Genomic DNA, 22,359 nt, shown 5'->3' with positions numbered 1-22,359 from the left:
TTATTTTGCAAGATCTCTCTTCGTACTATCAGTCCTCCAATACGACATGTACACCAACAAGCCATTTATGTACTTCCATAAAATGGAATGTAGAAGCTTAAAATTTGAGAGAATGATTGCCCATATTTTAACAACTGATTAACAGAAAGCAAAGAAATGACAAAAACGTTTTGCAAAGAACGGGAAACATAAAAGGAAAAATATATGTTTATTAAAACATAAAATTCAATTAATCATGTAACTAATAAAACAAAAAACTAAGCAAGTTTTAATTGATCAATCAAGAAAACTAATCTGTAACATAGAGAAGGGAGCAGAAGAAGGTGAGAGAGAAAGAAAACTAAAGTCTCTTACTAAGCAAAGCAATACTTACATTCTCATCAACACCTGCAGTGTCCAGACTCTTGGGTGTTGCTATAAAAATAACTCAGTAACATGTGCACTCCACAGGTTATATTTGGTCTCAAATGCTTTATATTTAGAGGTCAAGGCATGCCATTAAAAGTTTACTGCAGGACTCTCCTTACGAACTCCAGCTTGTTGGCCATTAGATGTCCAAAAAAAGTGACCCTAAAGTATTTTGATTATCTTTTTGCAAGCTTCAACAAAGTTTCCTGATTCAGAAACACTTACATTTACACAAAATGGCAACTTAGATGCTACAAGGAACCAAAGATTATAGATATAACCCTAATAGAATCAGCGCACAGCATTTATAGATGACATCTATCCCCACGAGGGAAGCATGACTTCAACGAGATTGCTATACAATTGCCTTGCTTCAAGTACAGATGTGATCCTTCACTGTATAGCCCAAAGGATCTGAAGGGCTTGCTCCAGGCCTGAAAACCCCAAAAAAATAAAACTGCTCTCTCTCTCTCTCTCTCTCTCACACACACACACGCGCGCGCGCGCGCGCACGCCCGCCCGCCGCACACACACACACACACACATGAAGTCAAACCCACAATGTGAGATGCAATTTGCAAACTCCATAATGGGGGAGAGAAGGATTATGAGGGGCTACTTCTTTGCTTATAAATGGGAGATAACTACGCTTACTTAGCTTGGGTGTTTAATGGGCTGTTCACCAGGTTTTTCCTGTGACTTGGTCTCTCAACCCCATTATTCCTATCCACAAGTCTGGAGATCCCATGGAATCAAACTATAAAGCCGAGCCATACTAGGAGTAGGATCAGCCACTCAGCAGTTGACTCCATGGAGAACCAGAGAGGAAGGGAGAGAGAGAGCCAAAGGACAAGATGGTTTTCCAGTCGTGTCCCCTAAACCACCTGTGTGCAGCCTGTATAGCACCAGTTGCTGCAGCAAGCACCGCTACCGCCTTCAGCTACAGCCAGTATCGCCATCACCACCAGCTGCAGCCAGCACTGTCGCCAGATAGTGCTGCTACTCTGTACGCCATCACCCGCTGAAGCTGTGCGCCTCCATATGCTGCTGTCCTGCCCTACTCAGCGCCGCTGATTTCAGCCTCCTCTACATCCACCCTGTTTTACACCAGTATGCCACCTATATTCCGCCGGTTGTACCAACACGACTGCTCGGTACTGTGTAGCCTTCTCAAGGTTGTCTCCTCAGATTTGGTCTTTGTTGCCGATTTCACTCGCACAGGTTGACTCTGTTGGTGGCCATAGCTGGGATCTCTGTTGTTGTAGCAGAAGATCCGACAGCATATGAGGTGCCTACACAGCCGTCAGTCAGTACACACTTCCTTTCTTTCTCCCACTGATTCATTGGCTTTCCACTGGGTCTGGTATTGCGTATACTTGCCTGGAAACGCCTGGTCTTATATGGTTTCATGAACGGAAATTGCTCATGCCAATGCTGCATTGCATAGCATCTTTATGTGCTTGCCTGCAAATGAAATTGCATGCTGTTTTCATGCCTGCATGACCTATGTGTAGTTCCGGGCTAGGGGACGCCCGCCCGTGAACCGTGCGTGTGAAACTGTCTGCTGACATGGTTGTGTGGCATGTGAACAGGTGGTAAGTATTACCCAATCTAGGCTCAAATAGCCCTTAGGACTTGGCCAATATTTATAAGTGAGTGCGTTCCCATTTCATTAAAGTTTGGGCGCCCAACATTCACTTATAAATTATGACCTCTTCCAAGTTCACACTCACTGAAGTCCCGAGCCGGACAAGACTCAATGTCCAGGACCTGATCCTCCCCTTTTACTCATAAATGGGCATCTCTCCATGTCCCCTCACCTGATTGGACCCCAATTCACTTACTTATTAAGAAAAATTCGTGTTTTCTCTTCATGAGGATTTTTGGAGGCTGAAAACTCTGTTTTTCCACCATTTCTCTCCATTTCCAAGCTCTCCATAGCTATACCCAACTTGCTAGGGTGTTTTCCAAGCTTCCAAGAGTGTTTCCAAGTGCTAATCACTCTCCTACTCACTCCCAATGACTGAAATTCAGCAAAACAGCTCTCATTTTTGCTGTAATTTCTGGTCTTTTTGCTGAAAACCCTAATTTCAGCCTTCCTTTCTCAAGTTGAACCATAGGGGAAGCTTTCCCAAGGTTCCCTTCATCCTCTTGAAGACTTTTGTCGCGAAGGATTGCGGCAAATCGAAGATATCAACACTTCTAAAGCTTCCAACGCGAAGGCTTCCGCTTGCAACAACTTCTATGAAGACTGGTAAGGTAATTGGACAATGTATTGTCATTACTTACTCAATAGAAGGGCAGGACTCCTTGTTTAGCCGCCCTGTGTAGTATTTCTCTTGTCCTATGTGCTCTTGAAGATATTGCTACCTTGCTTGGTAGAACATAGAGCCAATGGTAGAGAATATGGGCACTGAAGTCGGGCCGGGCATCAAGGCAGCTCCTTGGTGATCTACATCGACATACCATTGTTTTCTAAATGCTGAATTTCATATGCATTGGCATGGAGGATTTGGCAATGGATGCCCGTGAAACTATGTATTGAATTTCTCCAATAGTAATACAATTTACTCAAGGGAGAGGTCGGCCGTTCCGGCTCATTGTGTGCCTCTTGTCAATTCAGCAATTTACTTCTTGTATTTGAGCAAGTGTCCTTCAAATCTTAGTGTATTTAAGTGTATTGATTAGCATTGTGTTCAACCAAGTTACATTGGTATCAGAGCATACGGTTCTCTTTCACTTCTATCGTGAGAGACGATCACCGTGAACACTAGCTATCTCTACACTTAGAACATTATGGACAGCCATACAATGAATGTTGGAGATGCTAATACAAGAGGCAGGGACAATGAAATGCATGCCTCCAATGCTTTACAGGATGAGCAAACTCATGTGGTGCACAATAGGGAACATGAATATGTGGGACAGCCGTCTCGTGGCAAAGAGAAGATGCAAGAAGAAGAGTCGATAGTCTTGAGGGCTGAACTTACTCGTATGCAGGCTCTTCTCCATGCACAACAAGAAGAATTGAATCACTATCGCCGCGAGGATCCATTGGTACATGACAGTTTGAAGACCAAGAAAGCTGAATCTTATATGGATCATGCAATGGCAATGATTGCTCAAGAGTTGCACATGCAACCAAGGGATGCAGCACGTGCATACTTGGCTCGTACCGAGGATGCCTATGCAGAAAAGGCAACCATCCCACATGTCTTGGAATCCCCACAAGTGCCCGAACAAGAAGTTATGTCTAAGAGGATGAATCTCCATGCTATGGGAGAGGAACAATCAGTGACTTCCCGCCATGCAGGAATACCTCATGTAGCCCGTGAAGGATACAATGTTTATGGCAGTGGTCAAAATGTATGTCAAATGCCATTGCCGGCTGAAAATGTACATGCACAACACATGCAACATGGGCTGCAATTTTCTGTTGGTGCAGGTATTCCGCGTATCTCTCATGCCACTCATGCCTTCGAGTGTGCTCGTGAGGGAGAAGCTATGGCTAAAAATGTATCAATGCATGTTGAGGGGCCAGCCATGCCTCATGCTTACAGGGCACATGTATCTGTGCCTTATGCATCACCTTTTGGTCCAAAAATGATGCCAATTACAGGGACTGTCCCAATGGACAAACATGGGGGAAAACATGTTGAGATGCACACACATGCATCAAAGTCTCGTGACTTCAAAGCCGGAGACAAATCTGTGAAGTTTGACACATATCATGGAGAATATGATGCATCAAAGGCACTTGCTTTTATTGCCCAGTTTGATATTGCTTTCAGTGATGAGGATTTCACTCAGAAATCCATGATCCGGCATGTAAGCATGTTCATGAAAGGCACTGCTGCCCATTGGTGGCTCACGGAGAAGCTCTCACCGAATCCTGTTAGATCATGGAAAGAGTTCAAGGAGAGGTTCTATGCTCAATTCTTGCCTCCCAATGCATTGAATGAGATAACAATGAAGTGGGATTGGGTAAAGCAAAATGAGGGGGAATCGGTAAATGCATATGTACAAAAGTTTTGGAAAGTGCTTTTGGAGGTGTCTCCATTTATGCATGTCACCGAGGCGGAAAGGAAGAGAAGGTTTCAATCGGGATTGCAACCCGTGTACAAAGCGGGATTACAAATGTATCCTGGTCATACCTTACACCAATTAATCGCAGCCGCCACCGCCACCGAGCAATTGGAACTCAAATTGAGTCGATCCAATAAGGCTAAACCCTCATTTCAAGGCAAAGAGAGGGCTGTCCAAAACCTGCAAAATGATGGACAGCCACCTAAAAGGGACCAAAACCAAGCCAAATCAGGTCCAAAAGCTGAAAATAAGTTTGCTAACAAGCGCCCTTATAAGCCGGCAAACTTTGGTCTTAGTGCTGAGAAGAAGGAGCAATATATGCGTGAAGGCAAATGCTTTACTTGTGGCAGCACTGAGCACATGGCAAGAGCATGCCCAAATAAGAAGAACAAAGCTGAAAATGCTAATGTACCGAAGCCTAATATGCATATGGTTCCGGATGTGCAGGGCAACACTTCACATGATAGCAAAGATAGGGTTGTATGTAAAGCTTGGGGACAGCTCAAAGATCAACCTGCTTTGTTCATGTTTGATGATTGTGCATCGGAGAATTTCATATCCACTCAAATGGCAGCTGCTTTGGGTATTGAAGTGGAGGACATGGGTCCTCAAATTGAAGCAGGGGCTGCCTTTGTTGGTAGAGAAGTGCAGGTCATGCCTATTTTTGGCAAGTTGCGCATACACATTCAAGGCTATGTGGATCATGAGGATTTTCTTGTGGCGCCTTTGAATGGCTGTGATGTATTGCTTGGAAAGCCTTGGCATACACGTATTGATCCGTGCAAGGCTTACAAGACTAACAGGATCACCTTCATACATAAAGGCCGAGAACATGTAATTGATGCTGGTGAAGAGGGTGATACCATTCCCCTTGTATCTCATGTACAAATTAAGAAAGTAATGAAAAAGAGTATTTTTGCGTACTTGATTTTTGTACGAGATCCTATTGAGAAAACTAATGTACATGTAAACACTCTTTGTAATGATAGGCTGAAATTTTTGCAAGAGCACAATGATTGTTTTGCTGATGAGTTACCAAATGAGTTACCACCTGTACGACCGGAAGATCATCGCATTGATCTTGTGCCGGGTAGCTCACCACCTAATAGGCCAGCCTATCGTGTAAGTGCATCCCAAAAAGAGGAGATCATGAAGCAAGTGAATGAGCTTCTTGAGAAGGGTTTGGTTCAGCCAAGCTCTTCTCCATATTGTTCACCCGTCCTCTTGGTTCAAAAGAAGGATGGATCCTTTCGTATGTGTGTGGATTATAGAGCTTTGAATAAGCTTACCATCAAGAATCGGTTTCCGATTCCACACATAGACGACATCCTTGACAAGTTGGATGGATCGGCATGCTTTAGCCGAATTGATCTCAAGAGTGGATATCATCAAGTGCGTGTAGTGCCTCAGGATGTACACAAAACTGCTTTCAGGACAGCATTTGGGCTTTATGAGTATCTTGTTATGCCGTTTGGTCTTACAAATGCCCGGCTACATTCAATAGAATGATGGATCGCATATTCCGTGGGTACAGGAAATTTACAGGTGTCTTCTTTGATGACATCCTAGTCTTCTCGAAGACCGAAGAAGAGCATAAAGCTCATTTGGCTATTGTTTTTGAAGAGCTCCATAAGCATAAACTCTTCATAAATGCAAAGAAGAGTGAGTTCTTCTTGTCAGAGATACATTATCTTGGGCATATTGTGTCCAAAGATGGAGTGCGGATGGATCCTGCAAAGATTGATGCAATTCGGAATTGGCCCGAATTGAGTTCAGTGCATGAGATCCGCAGTTTTCTTGGATTATGCTCTTACTACCGCAGGTTCATTCGGCACTTTGCATCGATTGCTTCTCCTTTGCATGATTTGACAAAGAAGAAGGCCGTGTTCAAATGGACTAATGTAGAGAGAGATGCATTCCTCACATTGAAAGATGCAACTACTCATGGTCCAGTGTTGATCGTTCCGGATTTGCAAAAGCCTTTTTGTGTGGAATGTGATGCATCTGGAAATTGCATAGGGGCTGTCCTTAATCAAGAGGGACATGCCGTGGCTTATGAGAGTCGTAGATTGCATGATGCAGAGCTATCTCTTGGCATTTATGAGAAAGAGCTCTTGGTTGTAATTCATGCACTTACTATATGGAAACATTACCTTCTTGGGACTGATTTCACTGTGAAGACAGATCACCAGAGTTTGAGATATTTTCTTACTCAAACTAAATTGTCAGAGAAGCATATGAGGATGGCCAATTTCCTCTCTATGTTTCATTTTCAGATCTTGCACACCCCGGGAAAGAAGAATGTAGTGGCTGATGCATTGTCACGAAAGCCGTATGTAGCAGCTATCTCGGTTGCCTCTCATGGGGACTTGTCTACCATGCGTGATTTGTATCATACAGATGCTGATTTTGCCACTATTTGGACTGATTTGATGGCTGGTCATGCACATGCCTCATATGTGATCAAAGAGGGTTATCTCATGAAAGATAATTGCCTATGTGTGGTGTCTGACATGAGGCAAAAGGTTTTGGATGAGTGCCATGCTCCTCCATATGCTGGTCATAGAGGCATAATGCCTACTACGCACATGATTGAGCGGTATTTCTTTTGGCCAGGTATGCGGAAGGACATAGAGGCACATGTACGTGCATGTATCACCTGTCAAAAGGTCAAATTTGATAGGCAAAAGGCACCAGGTTTGCTTCAGCCATTGCCTATTCCCACGTAGCCATGGGAAAGTATTACAATGGATTTCATTATGGACTTGCCACGTACCCAACAGGGTAATGATGCAATTTGGACAATTGTGGACAGGTTTAGCAAGCAAGCTCATTTCTTGCCGGTCAAAAAGACCATCAAAGCTGAGCATATGGTTAAAATATATCTTGCACAAGTGTTCAAACATCATGGAATGCCGAAGTCCATTGTGGGGGATAGAGATCCCAGGACTACAAGTCTCTTTTGGCGGGCCTTATTTGATAATATGGGCACCAAATTGGACTTCTCATCAGCTTATCACCCTCAAACGGATGGGCAAAGTGAGGCTGCAAATTCAGCCGTGTTGGATCTCTTGAAATGTTATGTGGCGGATCAGAAGTCTTCTTGGGAGAAGTACTTACCGCTTGTGGAATTTGCATACAACAACACGGTGCATGCATCTACGGGAAAGGCCCCGTTTGAGATTGTTTATGGTAAGGTGGTTTTGCCACCCATCCTTCGCACAAAGGATGAGATATTTGCAGCTGATGAGTATGTAAGAGACTTGGATATTGCTTTTGCTCAGGTGCGAACAGCCATTGCAAGGTCACAAGACAAGCATAAAAAGGCTGCCGACAAGCATAGAAGGCAATTGGATGTTAAAGAGAATGATTGGGTATTGCTGAAATTTGAGAAAGCAAGACTTGCAAAGAGGCCTGGCAAAGAGGGTGCATATCCTAAGCTTGCAACTAGGTACTATGGACCTTTTCGAGTGATCGAGAAGATCAATGAAGTGGCTTTCAGATTGGCATTACCTAGTCATTGGCACATACACAATGCTTTTCATGTGAGTCTCCTTCGCAAGTATGTAGGGCCGGAGCCTAGTGAAATGGTCATTGAGGATCCACCAGAAGTGGATGAACTTGAGGAGATCTTGCAGCCAGAGCAGATTGTGTATCACAAGGAATGCAAGCTTGCTGCAGGCAAAGTTATGAGGCGTTACCTTGTGAAGTTTAAGAACTATCTTCCCATTGATGCTAAATGGGTAGATGAAGAGTTCTTCAAAGATTGCCCGCATGTGCTTCAAACATATTTGGATGCATTTCAGTTGCGGACAACTGTTTAGAAGCGGGGGGGAATGTCACCATTTGGCCACCCAAATGGTTCACTCTTGCTTTCACACTATGTACATATTGGATTGGTGTCCATGGCTTATGGAATATGCCTATGCAGGTGATTGACACGTGTCATGCTGTATAGTTGGATATGATATTCCGCTGGGACTTGATGTTATCATGCCCGGAATATCTGGAGGACTTGGCTTTCCACTGGGACTTGTGCCTTTGTGTACATGCCCGGAAACGCCTGGAGGACTTGGCTTTCCGCTGGGACTTGTGCCTTTGTGTACATGCCCGGAAACGCCTGGAGGATTGGCTTTCCACTAGGTCTGGTATTGCGTATACTTGCCTGGAAACGCCTGGTCTTATATGGTTTCATGAACGGAAATTGCTCATGCCAATGCTGCATTGCATAGCATCTTTATGTGCTTGCCTGCAAATGAAATTGCATGCTGTTTTCATGCCTGCATGACCTATGTGTAGTTCCGGGCTAGGGGACGCCCGCCCGTGAACCGTGCGTGTGAAACTGTCTGCTGACATGGTTGTGTGGCATGTGAACAGGTGGTAAGTATTACCCAATCTAGGCTCAAATAGCCCTTAGGACTTGGCCAATATTTATAAGTGAGTGCGTTCCCATTTCATTAAAGTTTGGGCGCCCAACATTCACTTATAAATTATGACCTCTTCCAAGTTCACACTCACTGAAGTCCCGAGGCGGACAAGACTCAATGTCCAGGACCTGATCCTCCCCTTTTACTCATAAATGGGCATCTCTCCATGTCCCCTCACCTGATTGGACCCCAATTCACTTACTTATTAAGAGAAATTCGTGTTTTCTCTTCATGAGGATTTTTGGAGGCTGAAAACTCTGTTTTTCCACCATTTCTCTCCATTTCCAAGCTCTCCATAGCCATACCCAACTTGCTAGGGTGTTTTCCAAGCTTCCAAGAGTGTTTCCAAGTGCTAATCACTCTCCTACTCACTCCCAATGACTGAAATTCAGCAAAACAGCTCTCATTTTTGCTGTAATTTCTGGTCTTTTTGCTGAAAACCCTAATTTCAGCCTTCCTTTCTCAAGTTGAACCATAGGGGAAGCTTTCCCAAGGTTCCCTTCATCCTCTTGAAGACTTTTGTCGCGAAGGATTGCGGCAAATCGAAGATATCAACACTTCTAAAGCTTCCAACGCGAAGGCTTCCGCTTGCAACAACTTCTATGAAGACTGGTAAGGTAATTGGACAATGTATTGTCATTACTTACTCAGTAGAAGGGCAGGACTCCTTGTTAAGCCGCCCTGTGTAGTATTTCTCTTGTCCTATGTGCTCTTGAAGATGTTGCTACCTTGCTTGGTAGAACATAGAGCCAATGGTAGAGAATATGGGCACTGAAGTCGGGCCGGGCATCAAGGCAGCTCCTTGGTGATCTACATCGACATACCATTGTTTTCTAAATGCTGAATTTCATATGCATTGGCATGGAGGATTTGGCAATGGATGCCCGTGAAACTATGTATTGAATTTCTCCAATAGTAATACAATTTACTCAAGGGAGGGGTCGGCCGTTCCGGCTCATTGTGTGCCTCTTGTCAATTCAGCAATTTACTTCTTGTATTTGAGCAAGTGTCCTTCAAATCTTAGTGTATTTAAGTGTATTGATTAGCATTGTGTTCAACCAAGTTACAGTCTATCACTGCACGCCCCGCTAGGCTTACACTTTGATGAATGAGCTTAAAGAGCTCCGTACCTTGCAAAGGGACCCGGATGTATAGAGGGTTATTGAGTCCAAGTCTCAGGTTAAGGCAAATATGGTCACTTTTGATGCAATTGTTCAACAGACGGGGATTGAGAAACCTCCGGAGTTGGTTGTTGCCTATTTGAAAAGCTGTGGCGATGTTTCCGATGATGAGAGCAAGTGGGTCTTCACACAGCAACCTTGCAAGCAATCCCGTGAAGGGAATTCTGATGATGTTGTGAGAGGGCATGCAGCCCGAACAAGTGATGTGAGAGGGCATGCAACCCGAGCAAGTGATGTGAGTGGGCATGCAGCCCAAACAAATGTTATGAAGGGTAGCCCAGGCAACTGAAATGAGAAGGCTCGTAGCCCGAGGGAATGATGTATATGGGCATGCACCCCGAGGGAATGATGTATATCGACATGCAGCCCGAGGGAATGAAGAAGGGTTTTCAGCCCATATGAGAGATGTGGAAGATCTAAATGCATTGTCAGTGATATCTTCACCTTCTAGGTATGTTCCTACTCCCAAAGTTCCATCCCAAGTGGAGGGCTTTGCACCGGAAAACAGCCCTAGATCTCGGCATCGCCGCATCATAGACATGTTGAAGGAGATAATGAACAAGTGCGACGGGATGCTCGGCACAATAAGAAGGCCAAAGAATTCAAGTCACGGGACAAGGATATCAAATTCGAGAGCTATAATGGAAAGTTGGACACCACTAAGGCACTTGCATTCATAAGGCAATTTGAAATAGCCTTCTGTTATCTGTACTGAGGATTTCACAGAGAAATCTATGCTCACGCATGTGGGAATGCATCTTAAAGAGACTGCGAGTAATTGGTGGATAGCAAAGCTCTTAGACAGAACAGATGCTCATACTTGGAGTACTTTTAAAGAGCAATTCTATGACCAGTTTCTTCCTCCCCACTTTGAAAAAGATGTATGAAAGGAATGGGATTGGCTGACACAGAATGAAAGCAAGTCTATTTCTTCGTATGTTTCAAAATTTTGGTGGATTCTTCTCAAGGTCACACCTTTCATGACGATTTAGTGAGGACGAGAAGAAAAGGAAATTCGAGTCAGGGTTGCAACGAATCGTTTAGAAAAGCCTGGCAATTTATCCTCACAACACTTTACAAGAGCTCATATATTCAGCCACTATTTCTGAGGAGCTGCATGGCAAGGGAACATCGAAAAGGCAAGAATTCAGCTCATACAAAGGAAAATTCAAAGCTGAAAATGAGCGAAAAAAGGGTGGACAGCCACCGAAGTTTATGCCCAATGAGTCCAAGGATGCAAAAGGGGGCTCTGAAAAGAAGCCAGGAGGTAAGAAGGATGATCCCAAGCTATTCAGACAGCATCTTTTTGAATGCATGAAAGAGGGGAAATGCTTCTTATGTAGCGGTAAGGATTGCATGAAATCTTAATGCCCTCAAAATGTCAAAAAGAATAATGTGCAGGATGCAAAACCAAGTGTGAATGTCATACCCGATGTACAGGGTAATACTGCACATGAACCAAAGAGCAGAATTTTATGTAAGGCTTGGGACAAGTTGAAGGATCAAACAGCATTGTTTGTTTTTTATAATGCCTCTAGAGATAACTTTATATCCATTCAAATGGCTACTGCTCATGGGATAAAGCCTGAGGAATTGGGCATGGATTTTCCTGCAGATACTGCCTTTGAGTGCAGAGAAGTTAAAGTCACTGCCATCATAGGGAAGCTTCGTATACAGATTCAAAGTTATTTAGATCATGAAGACTTCCTCGTAGCACCGCTTACGGGATGTGATGTGATACTTGGGATGCCTTGGCGTTATCCTTTGGATCCCAAGATTTTGCATAAGGAGAAGAAAGTAAACTTTACTCATAGAGGTAGGAAGTTTGTATAGATGCGGGTACCATTGGGAGTACCATGCCAGTTGTAAGCCATATTTCTATTTCCAAGGCAATAAAGAAATCAGATTGTTCTTACTTGGTCTTTGTAAGTGATAATGTTCAACATGATTCTCTGACTCCCATAGATCAAGATAAGATTAATTTCTTAAGTGATTATGCTGATTGCTTTGCTAACACCCTACCTGAACAGTTACCCCTAGAAAGGCCAGAGCATCATTGTATTGACATAATCCCTGGTAGCTCCCCTCCTAACCGACCTCCTTACAGGGTCAATGCTGCCCAACACGAGGAAATTATGCCTCAAGTGAATGATCTTCTTAAGAAAGGACTGATTCGAGTTCTTCACCTTATTGTTCTCCAGTATTGCTTATTCAGAAAAAGGACGGTTCGTACAACATGTGTGTCGATTGCAGGGTCCTTAACAAGATAACCATCAAGAACAAGTTTCCTTGTCAAGGATGCGAGATATGTACTTTTTGGACACAGAATTCAGCTTATTTGGTTGATTTGAATGGTGGTACTGCTATCCCATCTTATTCGATACGAGATGGTTTCCTAATGATGCAAAACCGCATTTGTGTGGTCCAAGATTTGCGCCAAAAGGTTATGGAAGAGTGTCATGCTCCTCCGTATGCAGGTCATCGCGGCATTCTGGCTACTACACAAGCTTTGGAACAATATTTCTTTTGGCCAGCTTTACGCAAGGATATCGAAACTTATGTTCGTGAGTGCTTGGTGTGTCAGAAAGTCAAATTTGACAAGCACAAAACACCTCGTTTGCTTCAGCCTTTACCCATTCCACAGGAACCATGGGAAAGCATTGCTATGGATTTCTTTATGGATTTGGTTGAATTTGCATACAACAATACTGTGCAAAGTTGTTTTCTTCTCTCTCTTATCTGGCATATTCAGAGGTGAATGAGCTTGAGGAGGTATTGCAACATGAGAAGATAGTTTTTCACAAGAAGCGTAAGCATGCGGGAGACAAGCTAGTACGTAGGTATCTTGTGAAATTTAAAAACTATTCGGCTATGGACACAAAATGGAGTATTTCAAGATTATCCGAAACTTTTGACGGCCTATCTAGAAGCTTTTCAACTGCGGTTAACTGCTTAGAAGCCAGGGGGAATGTCACGAAATTCCTCATTGCTTCTGTTTTCTACTATTCATGTGTGGCATATGCAATGTTGCCAGGCGTTTCTGAAACAGCGGGTATGAAATGGGTTTCATACGTTTTGAAACGTTTCATAAAAGGTAAGAAACGAGTCCAAAAAGGTTTCATACAAAATAGAAAAACCATGTATATTTTTAACTTGAAATATACATAAAAAAAAATGTGATCTTATGACATAACTTATAAGAGACCACATTGACATAACTTATAAGTGACCACATTGAATTCATTTCAATAAAAACAAAATACATGTAAGATATGATGATATCACAAATCACGATTAATCATTGCCAATTGGGCCACTGCCCACTACCAAGAACTTCATTAATAGTGATCACTACCAGAAATCAAAAGGATCACCACGTGGGCGACGAGTCATGACTCAAAATCCAAGATCAAAATAAATAACATGTCCAAACTAAATAACATGTCCAAATAAAATGATGCTAGCAGCTGCTAGCTGCATCCTCATCCTCATCCTCATCTGCATCCTCTGCCTATGTAGCCTCACTCTCAGGGTCACTACCGGTAGCTGAGTCCTCAAATACCTCATCCTCTAGAGATGCAGGTGCACCACTAGTACTAGCCTCTTGACAAGATCGTGTAGTGCAAGCTGGAGCCATGATCTCTTCATAGAGCATGTAATAGATGTCTCTCTCCTCTTGAGGAATGTCAGGAATCTCCTTGCACTTCATGATATCAATCTTATCTAGATTCACTTGGCGAGGCTCAATGGAATGACCCTTTTACTCTAGCAATCGGAGATTGCAATGGCAAAAGACAAGCCTCTCCAATTGTGCTGTGGAGAGTCTGTTTCTCTTTTTCATGTGAAAAAGAGTCCATGTACTCCAATTCCTCTCACAAGGCCTTGAACTGCAATCTTGGGAGAGAATTCTCAATGCAATCCGTCTCTACATTGTACAAAAAAGAATGTAAAGAGTCAAAGAGAGTAGCATTTGAATGTAGATTTTGAAAGAATAGGAGACAAAGATTCAAGAACCTTACCAAGTTGGGTGTACCAATACCGTATTTCTCCCACCAAGACACTCGCTCCAACTGTGTCTCCCTGAGCAATGCAATAGCTCGTCCAAACATATGGCTATTGTTGCGGTATATGAGAAGCTCATCCTCGAGCTTCCTCATAAGCTATATGTCACCTCCCAGTCCCACCAACTTGGTAATGTACTTGGTCCATCCTGAATCTAGCTCCTCATTGAGGTATTGCTCCTCATTCCTCCAAAGGGGATGCAAAATGTGAGCAACAGCATGGATTGGCCTAGGAAACCAATCCCAACGCCGATTCCAAATCTCCTTAATATCTTAAACTCTATATGTGACATACGTAAGAGATTGAGATTTAGGTAATAGGAAGCACCAAGAAAGCTACAAGTCTAGACTCTATACATTTATAAAATAACTTATAAGAAGACTCAAGAGAAAGACTCAAAGACTAAAGTTAAAGCCCAAGGGTGAGCACCTGTTAGGCGACAAGATAGTGCAACCATTGAGAGCTTCACCAATTCTATCCATGAACTCATAAAGCAGTCCAATGGTACGCCCCTCCATGTCTGTGAGCTGAAGGACACTATACATGGGCTGAAGTGGCTTCACAAGCCCCTCTGCATCCTACCACCAAGCATCTCTCATGACCATACTAGAGAACGCTATAGACTTGGGCTCATCCTTGTCCTCCCATGTTGTCCACTCACGACACACAACAGTGCGCAATAAGCCATGCCGCGCTCTCACTAGTCTCTTCACCACAATAAACATATATGCAAACCGAGTTTTGGAGGGCTTTAGAAGCTCAAGATCACTATTGGCCTTGTACATGCTCAAAACCTTTGGCCTCTTTGTGACAAAGTTCACCATGCTAGATGCAGCTGAAAATACATGGCTCACCCAATCAAGCTTCCGCACATCCTCAATCATCAAGTCAAGGCTGTGTGCTACACAAGGTGTCCACACAATCTTGGGGAACTCCTCCTCTAACATCCTACCCATGGATAGACAATTGGACCCATTGTCCATGATCACCTGCACAATGTTATCAGGGCCAATTTCATTGATTGCCTGGTGCATGTGGGACATAATGAACTCCCCTGTAACCACTATCCCTGCCACCAATGCATCTATGGCACAAATGAACATTGTGCCTTTGCAGGAGGACACAAGAATGTTGTACACATTCTCTTCTGCACATCTATCCATCCATCACAAAGCAAAGTACAACCATACTTTGCCCAGTGGCCTTGCGAGACTCCATCTCCATCTCCACAGCCAGTTGCTCCTTGCGAAGCTCAATAGTGCGCAATGTTTCATAGGAGGGACCATCCCACTCACACCCAATGCGAGAGACAGCTCTCATTGCCTTCTTCCATTGAGGAGTCCTAACAATGTGGAAGGACAATCCACATTGAATAAACAACTTCATCAACTCCCTCGTTGCCTCTTTCATGGCAACCTTCTGCATCCCTGCCTACACATGTCCTTTCTTGAACACTGAAAGACTTGTTCTTTTGGCTTGAGGTGCCGAGCTAGAACCACCTGCAACATCACCACTAATATCTTCCTCTCGGATATTGCGAGTCCTCCTCGAGACATTTTGACGTGCTTCAAGCTCTCCCATATTGGGGATATCCTCGAGGGTGATACCTAGCTGCATGGCCTTCCAAGCCTTTAGACTATCATAGATTTCTTGTGGCACATGCTTACATGTGCCCAATACCCTTTGTTTGTTACAAATGTGCCTTCAGCTTGGTGACACTGCCATGGTGCTCATCTGCACAAAAGTTGCATTTCCACTTTCCAGAGCTCGAGCCACCATATCTAGACTCGAAGGTGACATTGTTCCAAAGAGAATCACCTTTCGAGGCATCCTACAAGGCAGGGATAAATGTAGATTGTTGTCTCGGGACCTAACATGGCTTGTGGAGCCTAACATGATGTGTTGTCTCGGGACTAGCTATCCTGGTGATTATCTGTATTTATGTTTTGGGAAGATTCCGACAGAATCATGGATCCTTGAACACTTTACTTATACAACTAAGCAAATGGGTGTTTCTTCCAGTCTCGTTGCACTCATGTGTGTGCATGACCTTAATTTTATATTTGGATAACTTGTCTCGTTTGTATGGACAATGCCTGAGATTATTGCCTGTGTTGTCCATGGGGCTGGGGTCACCTGGGCACCCTGTGGACGTGTGTGGGCGCACCTGTTTTGGACTAATAGGTGGTCTACATGTGTTTTACAGGTGGTAAGTGTCCCTAAAAATTCAATTTACAGCTTTATGATTTCACATACTAATATTTATTGATGCAAGTTTACACTCACTTATAAGTGACCGGGCAAACTTAGAATTGTACACACTGGGCAGGACTATTTTAATACACGTGGCGGCCAAAGGATGGGCACTGGACAAACTTATGGGCTGATTGCTTGTAGGCGCCCCTCTCTAGACCTAAAAAGCACTCTTGGATATTTTTGGCAGAACAAGCTCTATTGCTGGAGAGAAGTCAATTTTGGGCTCATCGCATGCTTTACTAGTACATGGTGAAGCTGGCCGACCTGATCTGGAGCTGTTTTACTGCTAGTCATCAAGATTTGTATCATCCAAGTGGCTGGTGGGAGCTGGTGGACTGAACCAGAGGCTTCCCTTGAGCTGGCCGACTGCTAACAGGCCTTGAAAAGCTGCTGGCCGACTCATGTTTGCCAAGGAGAAGCTGATCGATTTGTGTGGGGACTTCTCTCTGCTGGCCGGTTGTCTTCTGGCATCTAAACCTCTGCTGGCCAACTTCCTTTGAGACTCCTAAGAGCTGGTCGACTGCAGAAACAGCCCCTTAAGGCTGGTCGATTTGCTGTGTGGGCTTGGCAAGGTTAAAGATGGTTTTACAGGGCTGTCTTAGGCTGATGTGGGAATGTTGTGGGCTGTCCATGGTTGTCCTGCATGTGCTCTAAGCCAGGAAAGCTCTCCTGTTTTGTGAACGAACACCGAATTCATTATATGTTTTGCTTTTTTTTTCATCTTGTATTGGAAGAATCAAGTGCTAGCCAGTGGATAATCCCTGGGCACCTACAAGGTTGTATCTGAAGCAGACTCCTTTTTGGTAATCTAACCATAAAGGAAAAGGAAAGGGGGGGGGGGGGGGGGGGGGGGGGGGGGGGTTGGTCAACCCATCTTCTGGCCCCTAGTGTGGTGTACTGTGGACAGTTCTTTTCTTCTCTCTTATCTGGCATGTTCATGTGTTTGATCAATATTCATGATTATTTCCTTGTTACAGTTGCCCTCCGTTACAGTGGCCGATGCGGGAGGTGTAGATGTAGCTATGGTGGTGGCTACTGTGGAGACAGAGGCTTTGGTGGCTTGTGCAGCCTGCCACTTGGTACAGTCTTTCTTACCATGCCCCACGGTGTGGCAAAAGAAACATCTGTTCTCCCCCTTATATACAACGTTTGCTCTTCTGGTTGGAGATATTCCCCCCCTATGGCCTTTTCCTTAGGTGTTTTCTTAGGCGTGAAGGTTTTACCCTTCTTGCCTCTTGAGGTGCTCTGGGCTTCTTTCTTAGTGTCTTTGCTATTCTGAGCTCCCTGATGACAGCTTGGTAGTTGATGACTGTTGTTGGGGTTTGGAGCTGCTTGGGCTCACCTCCATTCAGCTTACCATATACTTACGGAAGTTCGGTTGAGCTCGTATGACGTTGGTGGTTGGGATGGTGGAGGAACTTGCTCCTTGGTTCGCCAATGTAGGGAGAAGAGACAACACATTCACCTTCATAGCGACTATCAACTGTTGGTTTTGGAGTTGCATAGCTTCACATTCAAGCCTTTCTCAGGTAGCTTGGTCTGCCCGTCTTTGGTCTTCTTCAACCTTGCATTTAGCGTCCTCCGCCCTTCATTCATCCTCACGCCGAGCTTCTTTGGCCTAAAGTTCTTCCGCCTTTTTAGCATCTTCTTTTTGCGATTTTTGCTCCATGAGAAGGAATAATTTTTCCAATTCTGAGAGCTCTTTTGGCTTTTATGCTTCTTCTTCGGCTTTTTCAGCTGATACTTTGGCTTTTTCAGCCTCTTCCTTAGCTTTTATTTCTTTGGCCGCTTCTTCTTCTTCTTGGTCTGCCCATCTTTGGTCTTCTTCAACCCTGCGTTTAGCGTCCTCCACCCTTCATTCATCCTCACATCGAGCTTCTTTGGCTTGTCGTTCTTCCGTCTTTTTTAGCATCTTCTTTTTGCAGTTGCTGCTCCATGAGAAGGAATAATTTTTCCAATTCTGAGAGCTCTTTTGGCTTTTTCGCTTTCTTTGGCTTTTTCAACCTCTTCCTTAGCTTTTTTTCTTTGGCCGCTGCTGCTTCTTTGGCCCCTATTTGATGAAGTCTTCATTGCTTTTTGCGGAAGCGTTTCTGTAGTGGTTGTCTTCCTTGTAGATCTCTTCTTCCATATCTTCTTTATAGGTTGCTCACGATGTCTCTCCTAACATTGTGGAGGCCTGGGTGGTTTTTCTCACTTTCTTGAGCACTTTGATGAAGTCTTCATTGCTTTTTGCGGAAGCGTTTTTGTAGTGGTTGTGTCTTCCTTGTAGATCTCTTCTTCCATATCTTCTTTATAGGTTGCTCACGATGTCTCTCCTAACATTGTGGAGGCCTGGGTGGTTTTTCTCACTTTAGGGTACCCAAGTTGGGTTACAACCTGCAGCTCTGATACCAATGTAGCATGTAATAGGTTGATCGTTGTACCGCGCAACAAAGCCTTATTTATACCCGTGAGTTTATGCAATTCCACTTTGAGAGAGAGAGAGAGAGAGAGAGAGAGAGAGAGAGAGAGAAGATACTAGTCGACACAGTATTGGGTCCCAATTACCCACTAAAGGGCCCCCCTTACAAGCAGCAATATTTGCTTATATTTCTTTGGAGAACTTTTACAATGAATAAGAATGATGATTGAGGGCTGCCAAACGCAAGGACAAAGTAGACCGAACACAAGCTGATCCAAATGTTGTGCAAGCTCCTTTGAATAGCTCTTCAATGACAACTATGCAAGCCCAAAACCGAGGGATGCACATATGCTAGATGAATGCTGAAGATACTCTTCGTGGAAGCCTTGGGAACGACGCACACTGAGGTGATGAGTGCTGACAGTATGCACAAGCAAAGCCAAAGGCTTCAGGCACACTAGAACTGCTTGGAACTAATTGATTTGTTCATAGATGATTTATGCTGAATGATAAGCGCTGCTTATATACGGATTTCTGATGCTGGTCAGCCCATACAAATGCTGTCGGCCAGTTAATCTGGGAAAAAAAATGCTAGTTTGCAGCATTTATAAATGCTGTAATTCCCTTGCTGCCCCTGATGCCTAGCTGACTTGTTGTTGCTAGGCTGGTTGACGGCCAGCTAAGGCCTGTAGCATCTAGTGCTGGCCGACCACAGATTTGGGGCATTTGTAGGGTGCCGACTAGCTGCCTATGCCATCTATGGCTTGGATGATGCCCTTATGGGCCGGCCATGCTATGGGCTGGCCTTTGGCTGGCCCATAGACCTATTTACCATGCAACTACATCCTTCTGATGCAACTACATGCTATGGTTTGACTTCTACATGCCCTATCGCATGAATTCTCCAACTGGGTAAGAGGACTGACACATGCCGACTCTCTAAGGCTATGGAGACTAACCTACGTAGCTTGTGCCTGACATGTCCCAGACTGGGGTCACAGCATGCAGCATACAACAACTATTCCTAAAAAGGTAAATTCTATTGTATGAATGTTGCACTGATGTAGAGCCAATGTGTCACATAGCACTCCAGTGTAGGGTGCATGTGACACATGCATAATATTCTAACACCCCCCCCCCTCTACAGCTCAGTGTGTGCAAGTGTAAGGCCAACGGAGCATGCAATGACAGATGCAACCATGTGTACGAGAGATAAAGATAGAGAAAGAGAAGGGAGAGAGATAGATGGGAATAGGGGTTTCACACGGTACACCACGCTGAGCGGGGAACAGGCCCCGCCCCCTCTTCAAGAATTTATTTCAGGAACAATCCACGGGCTTTTCCAAGCTAGGACCAATACAACGAACGAATACAATATCAAACAAAAGTGTCGATGTCGAGTCACAAGATAACTGATGCCAAGCTCACCACGAGGATAACCCACAAGAGACTTACATCGGGCTAGTTCCAAAATCCCTTGTTTGATGTTCCACAAAAGCTCTCTATATTCAGTCCGGACAAAATCAATCCCAAGAAAGCAAACACCGGGGTGGTGAATACGTGATACGAGAAACAGCCTCTCCTTCTTAGGTATTGGTAGAAGCTAGTGGCGGTGCTCAAAGGTGGCGCAGTCAACGATGCTGAAGGCACAAGTGGCGATTCCCTTGGGGGCAGCACAGGTGGCGATCCTTCTTGCAGGCAGCGTCTGCATTAGTGGCAAGCGGTGCTTTTATTAGCGCGGGTGGCTAGTACTGGTGGCGACTGGAAGCAGCAAAAGTGGCTCCAGTAAACATAGTGGCGCAACCTAGTTCGTCAAGGCACACAGGGGCTGCAGCCGAAGGCGCGGGCGCAGACAAGGCGGAGGTGGCACAGAGGGCACAACCTGTGCAAGTAAAGGCGGCAACTGCATGCAGAGAAACTCTGGCAGCTGGTGGCTAGCGGAGTAACGGTGGCAGTCAACGCTGCAAAGGTGGCGCACCCAAGCAGGAGGTGCAACAAGGCTGAGGCGGTGAAAACTGGCTCTGGGCAACAAAGGCATCGACGGCAAGCGGAGGAGTTAGTTGGCATGAGGAAGAAGATGATGTGGAAGATGGCTCTTCACAACTTCTCTCTCAAAGTTCTCCACGAGTCTTCTATGAATCTCCAAGAGGATGCATGCTTCTTTATATACTTGGAGGGGTGCCTGCTTTTGCCACGCTTTGCTTTTGACAAGCACAAGTCCCAACAGAACATCTAATTCCAAACACGACATTCCGAGCATGAACACATCAAGTCCTAGCAAAAGATCATGTCCACAGCATCGCATGACAGGCGTCAATCCCATGCATAAGCATAAACCAGCAGCCATGGATGCCAGTCCGATGCATAGACACACCGAGAAAGCAAGGGTTGTCATGTGCATGACATGGACATGCTAATCTCAATGCTAATCCCTCAAGGGCAGCAGCAAAAAAAAAATGAACTAGAGCATGAGCAGGGCACAAGGAATCCCAAGAAACCATTCGATGGGTGGAGGATCTGGCCGATAGTACTAAAGGTGCTACGCAACTAGTCAGCATCAGCAGACCTTAATATTGGGTCCTGAAATACCTCTGTAGGGCCCCCACCACAGATGGTGTATTTGCTTTATTAGAATGATGAGAAAATAACGCAAATCTATAGATCTTCTGACTATTGACCTTCTACCTTCACCTTTGCTTTAGGATTCCTGGCCCTTGAGGCTTGGAATGCTTCAACACTTTGTGAATTGTAAGATGCCTAAATGACTTCCTAGCTTTTGCTTTTATAGTGCCTTTTCAATGATGGTCGGTGGACATATACAGGAGTCGGCCTGTTTTAATACATCTCCACGACTTGATTTTCATGCCTATAATATGTGCCTTTTCACACTTTGGCTGTAGATCTTTAGAATGATCAGAAAATAACGAAAATATATAGATCTTCTGATTTTTTACCTTCAACCTTCACCTTTGCTTTAGGGTTCCCTTTGGTTGTCCTGGTCCTTGGAATGCTTCAACACTTTGTGAATTGTAAGATGCCTAAAAGACTTCCTAGCTTTTGCTTTTATAGTGCCTTTTCAATGCTGGTCGGTGGACATATACAAGAGTCGGCATGTTTTAAAATATCTCCACGACCTGATTTTCATGCCTATAATACGCACCTTTTCACACTTTGGCTGGCCACCTTGCAGTCTGGATGCTGTCCAAGCTGACTGTTCTTGCTGGTAGCTCCACCTTCACCTGGGCTTCATCAATTGGAGATCTGTGACTGCTAGCCGGGCACAGTGGTACTTCGAGAGTTTTTTGGATTTGGATCATAATCAAGTTGGGCTTGTACCAGTCCGACGACCTCATTTTTCAGAGGGAGATGTGGAGTCCTTTCATCTAGCGATGCCCACCTGAGTGGAGTGTGCTTGTGTACAGCATTGGGCAACTCATGGTATGGAGTTTGGGCAGATGAACTCCATCTTTTCTATAGAGTCTTTACATCTTGCGATGCCAACCTTTCCAAAGGATGCTTCTTTTCAGTGTTTGGCAAC

General features: G+C 44.4%; 1 protein-coding gene across 1 annotated transcript in view; it reads right to left on the bottom strand.

The window, feature by feature from the left end:
• Positions 1-456: 456 nt before the first annotated feature.
• NUDX23 (nudix hydrolase homolog 23) overlaps positions 457-22,359 on the bottom strand; it is a 37,350-nt gene continuing 15,447 nt past the window's right edge. The window contains exon 7 of the mRNA XM_086806825.1: positions 457-842. Within this exon, the coding sequence (XP_086662951.1) occupies positions 782-842 (61 nt within the window). The 3' untranslated portion in view covers positions 457-781. The remainder of the gene's footprint in view (positions 843-22,359) is intronic.

This window comes from Cibotium barometz, chromosome 1, assembly GCF_041138505.1.
Source record: "Cibotium barometz isolate CiBa-2024 chromosome 1, ASM4113850v1, whole genome shotgun sequence".
Taxonomy (NCBI): domain Eukaryota; kingdom Viridiplantae; phylum Streptophyta; class Polypodiopsida; order Cyatheales; family Cibotiaceae; genus Cibotium; species Cibotium barometz.
Note: the sequence above shows the minus strand (reverse complement) of the source record. Positions and strands in the feature narration are given on the sequence as shown.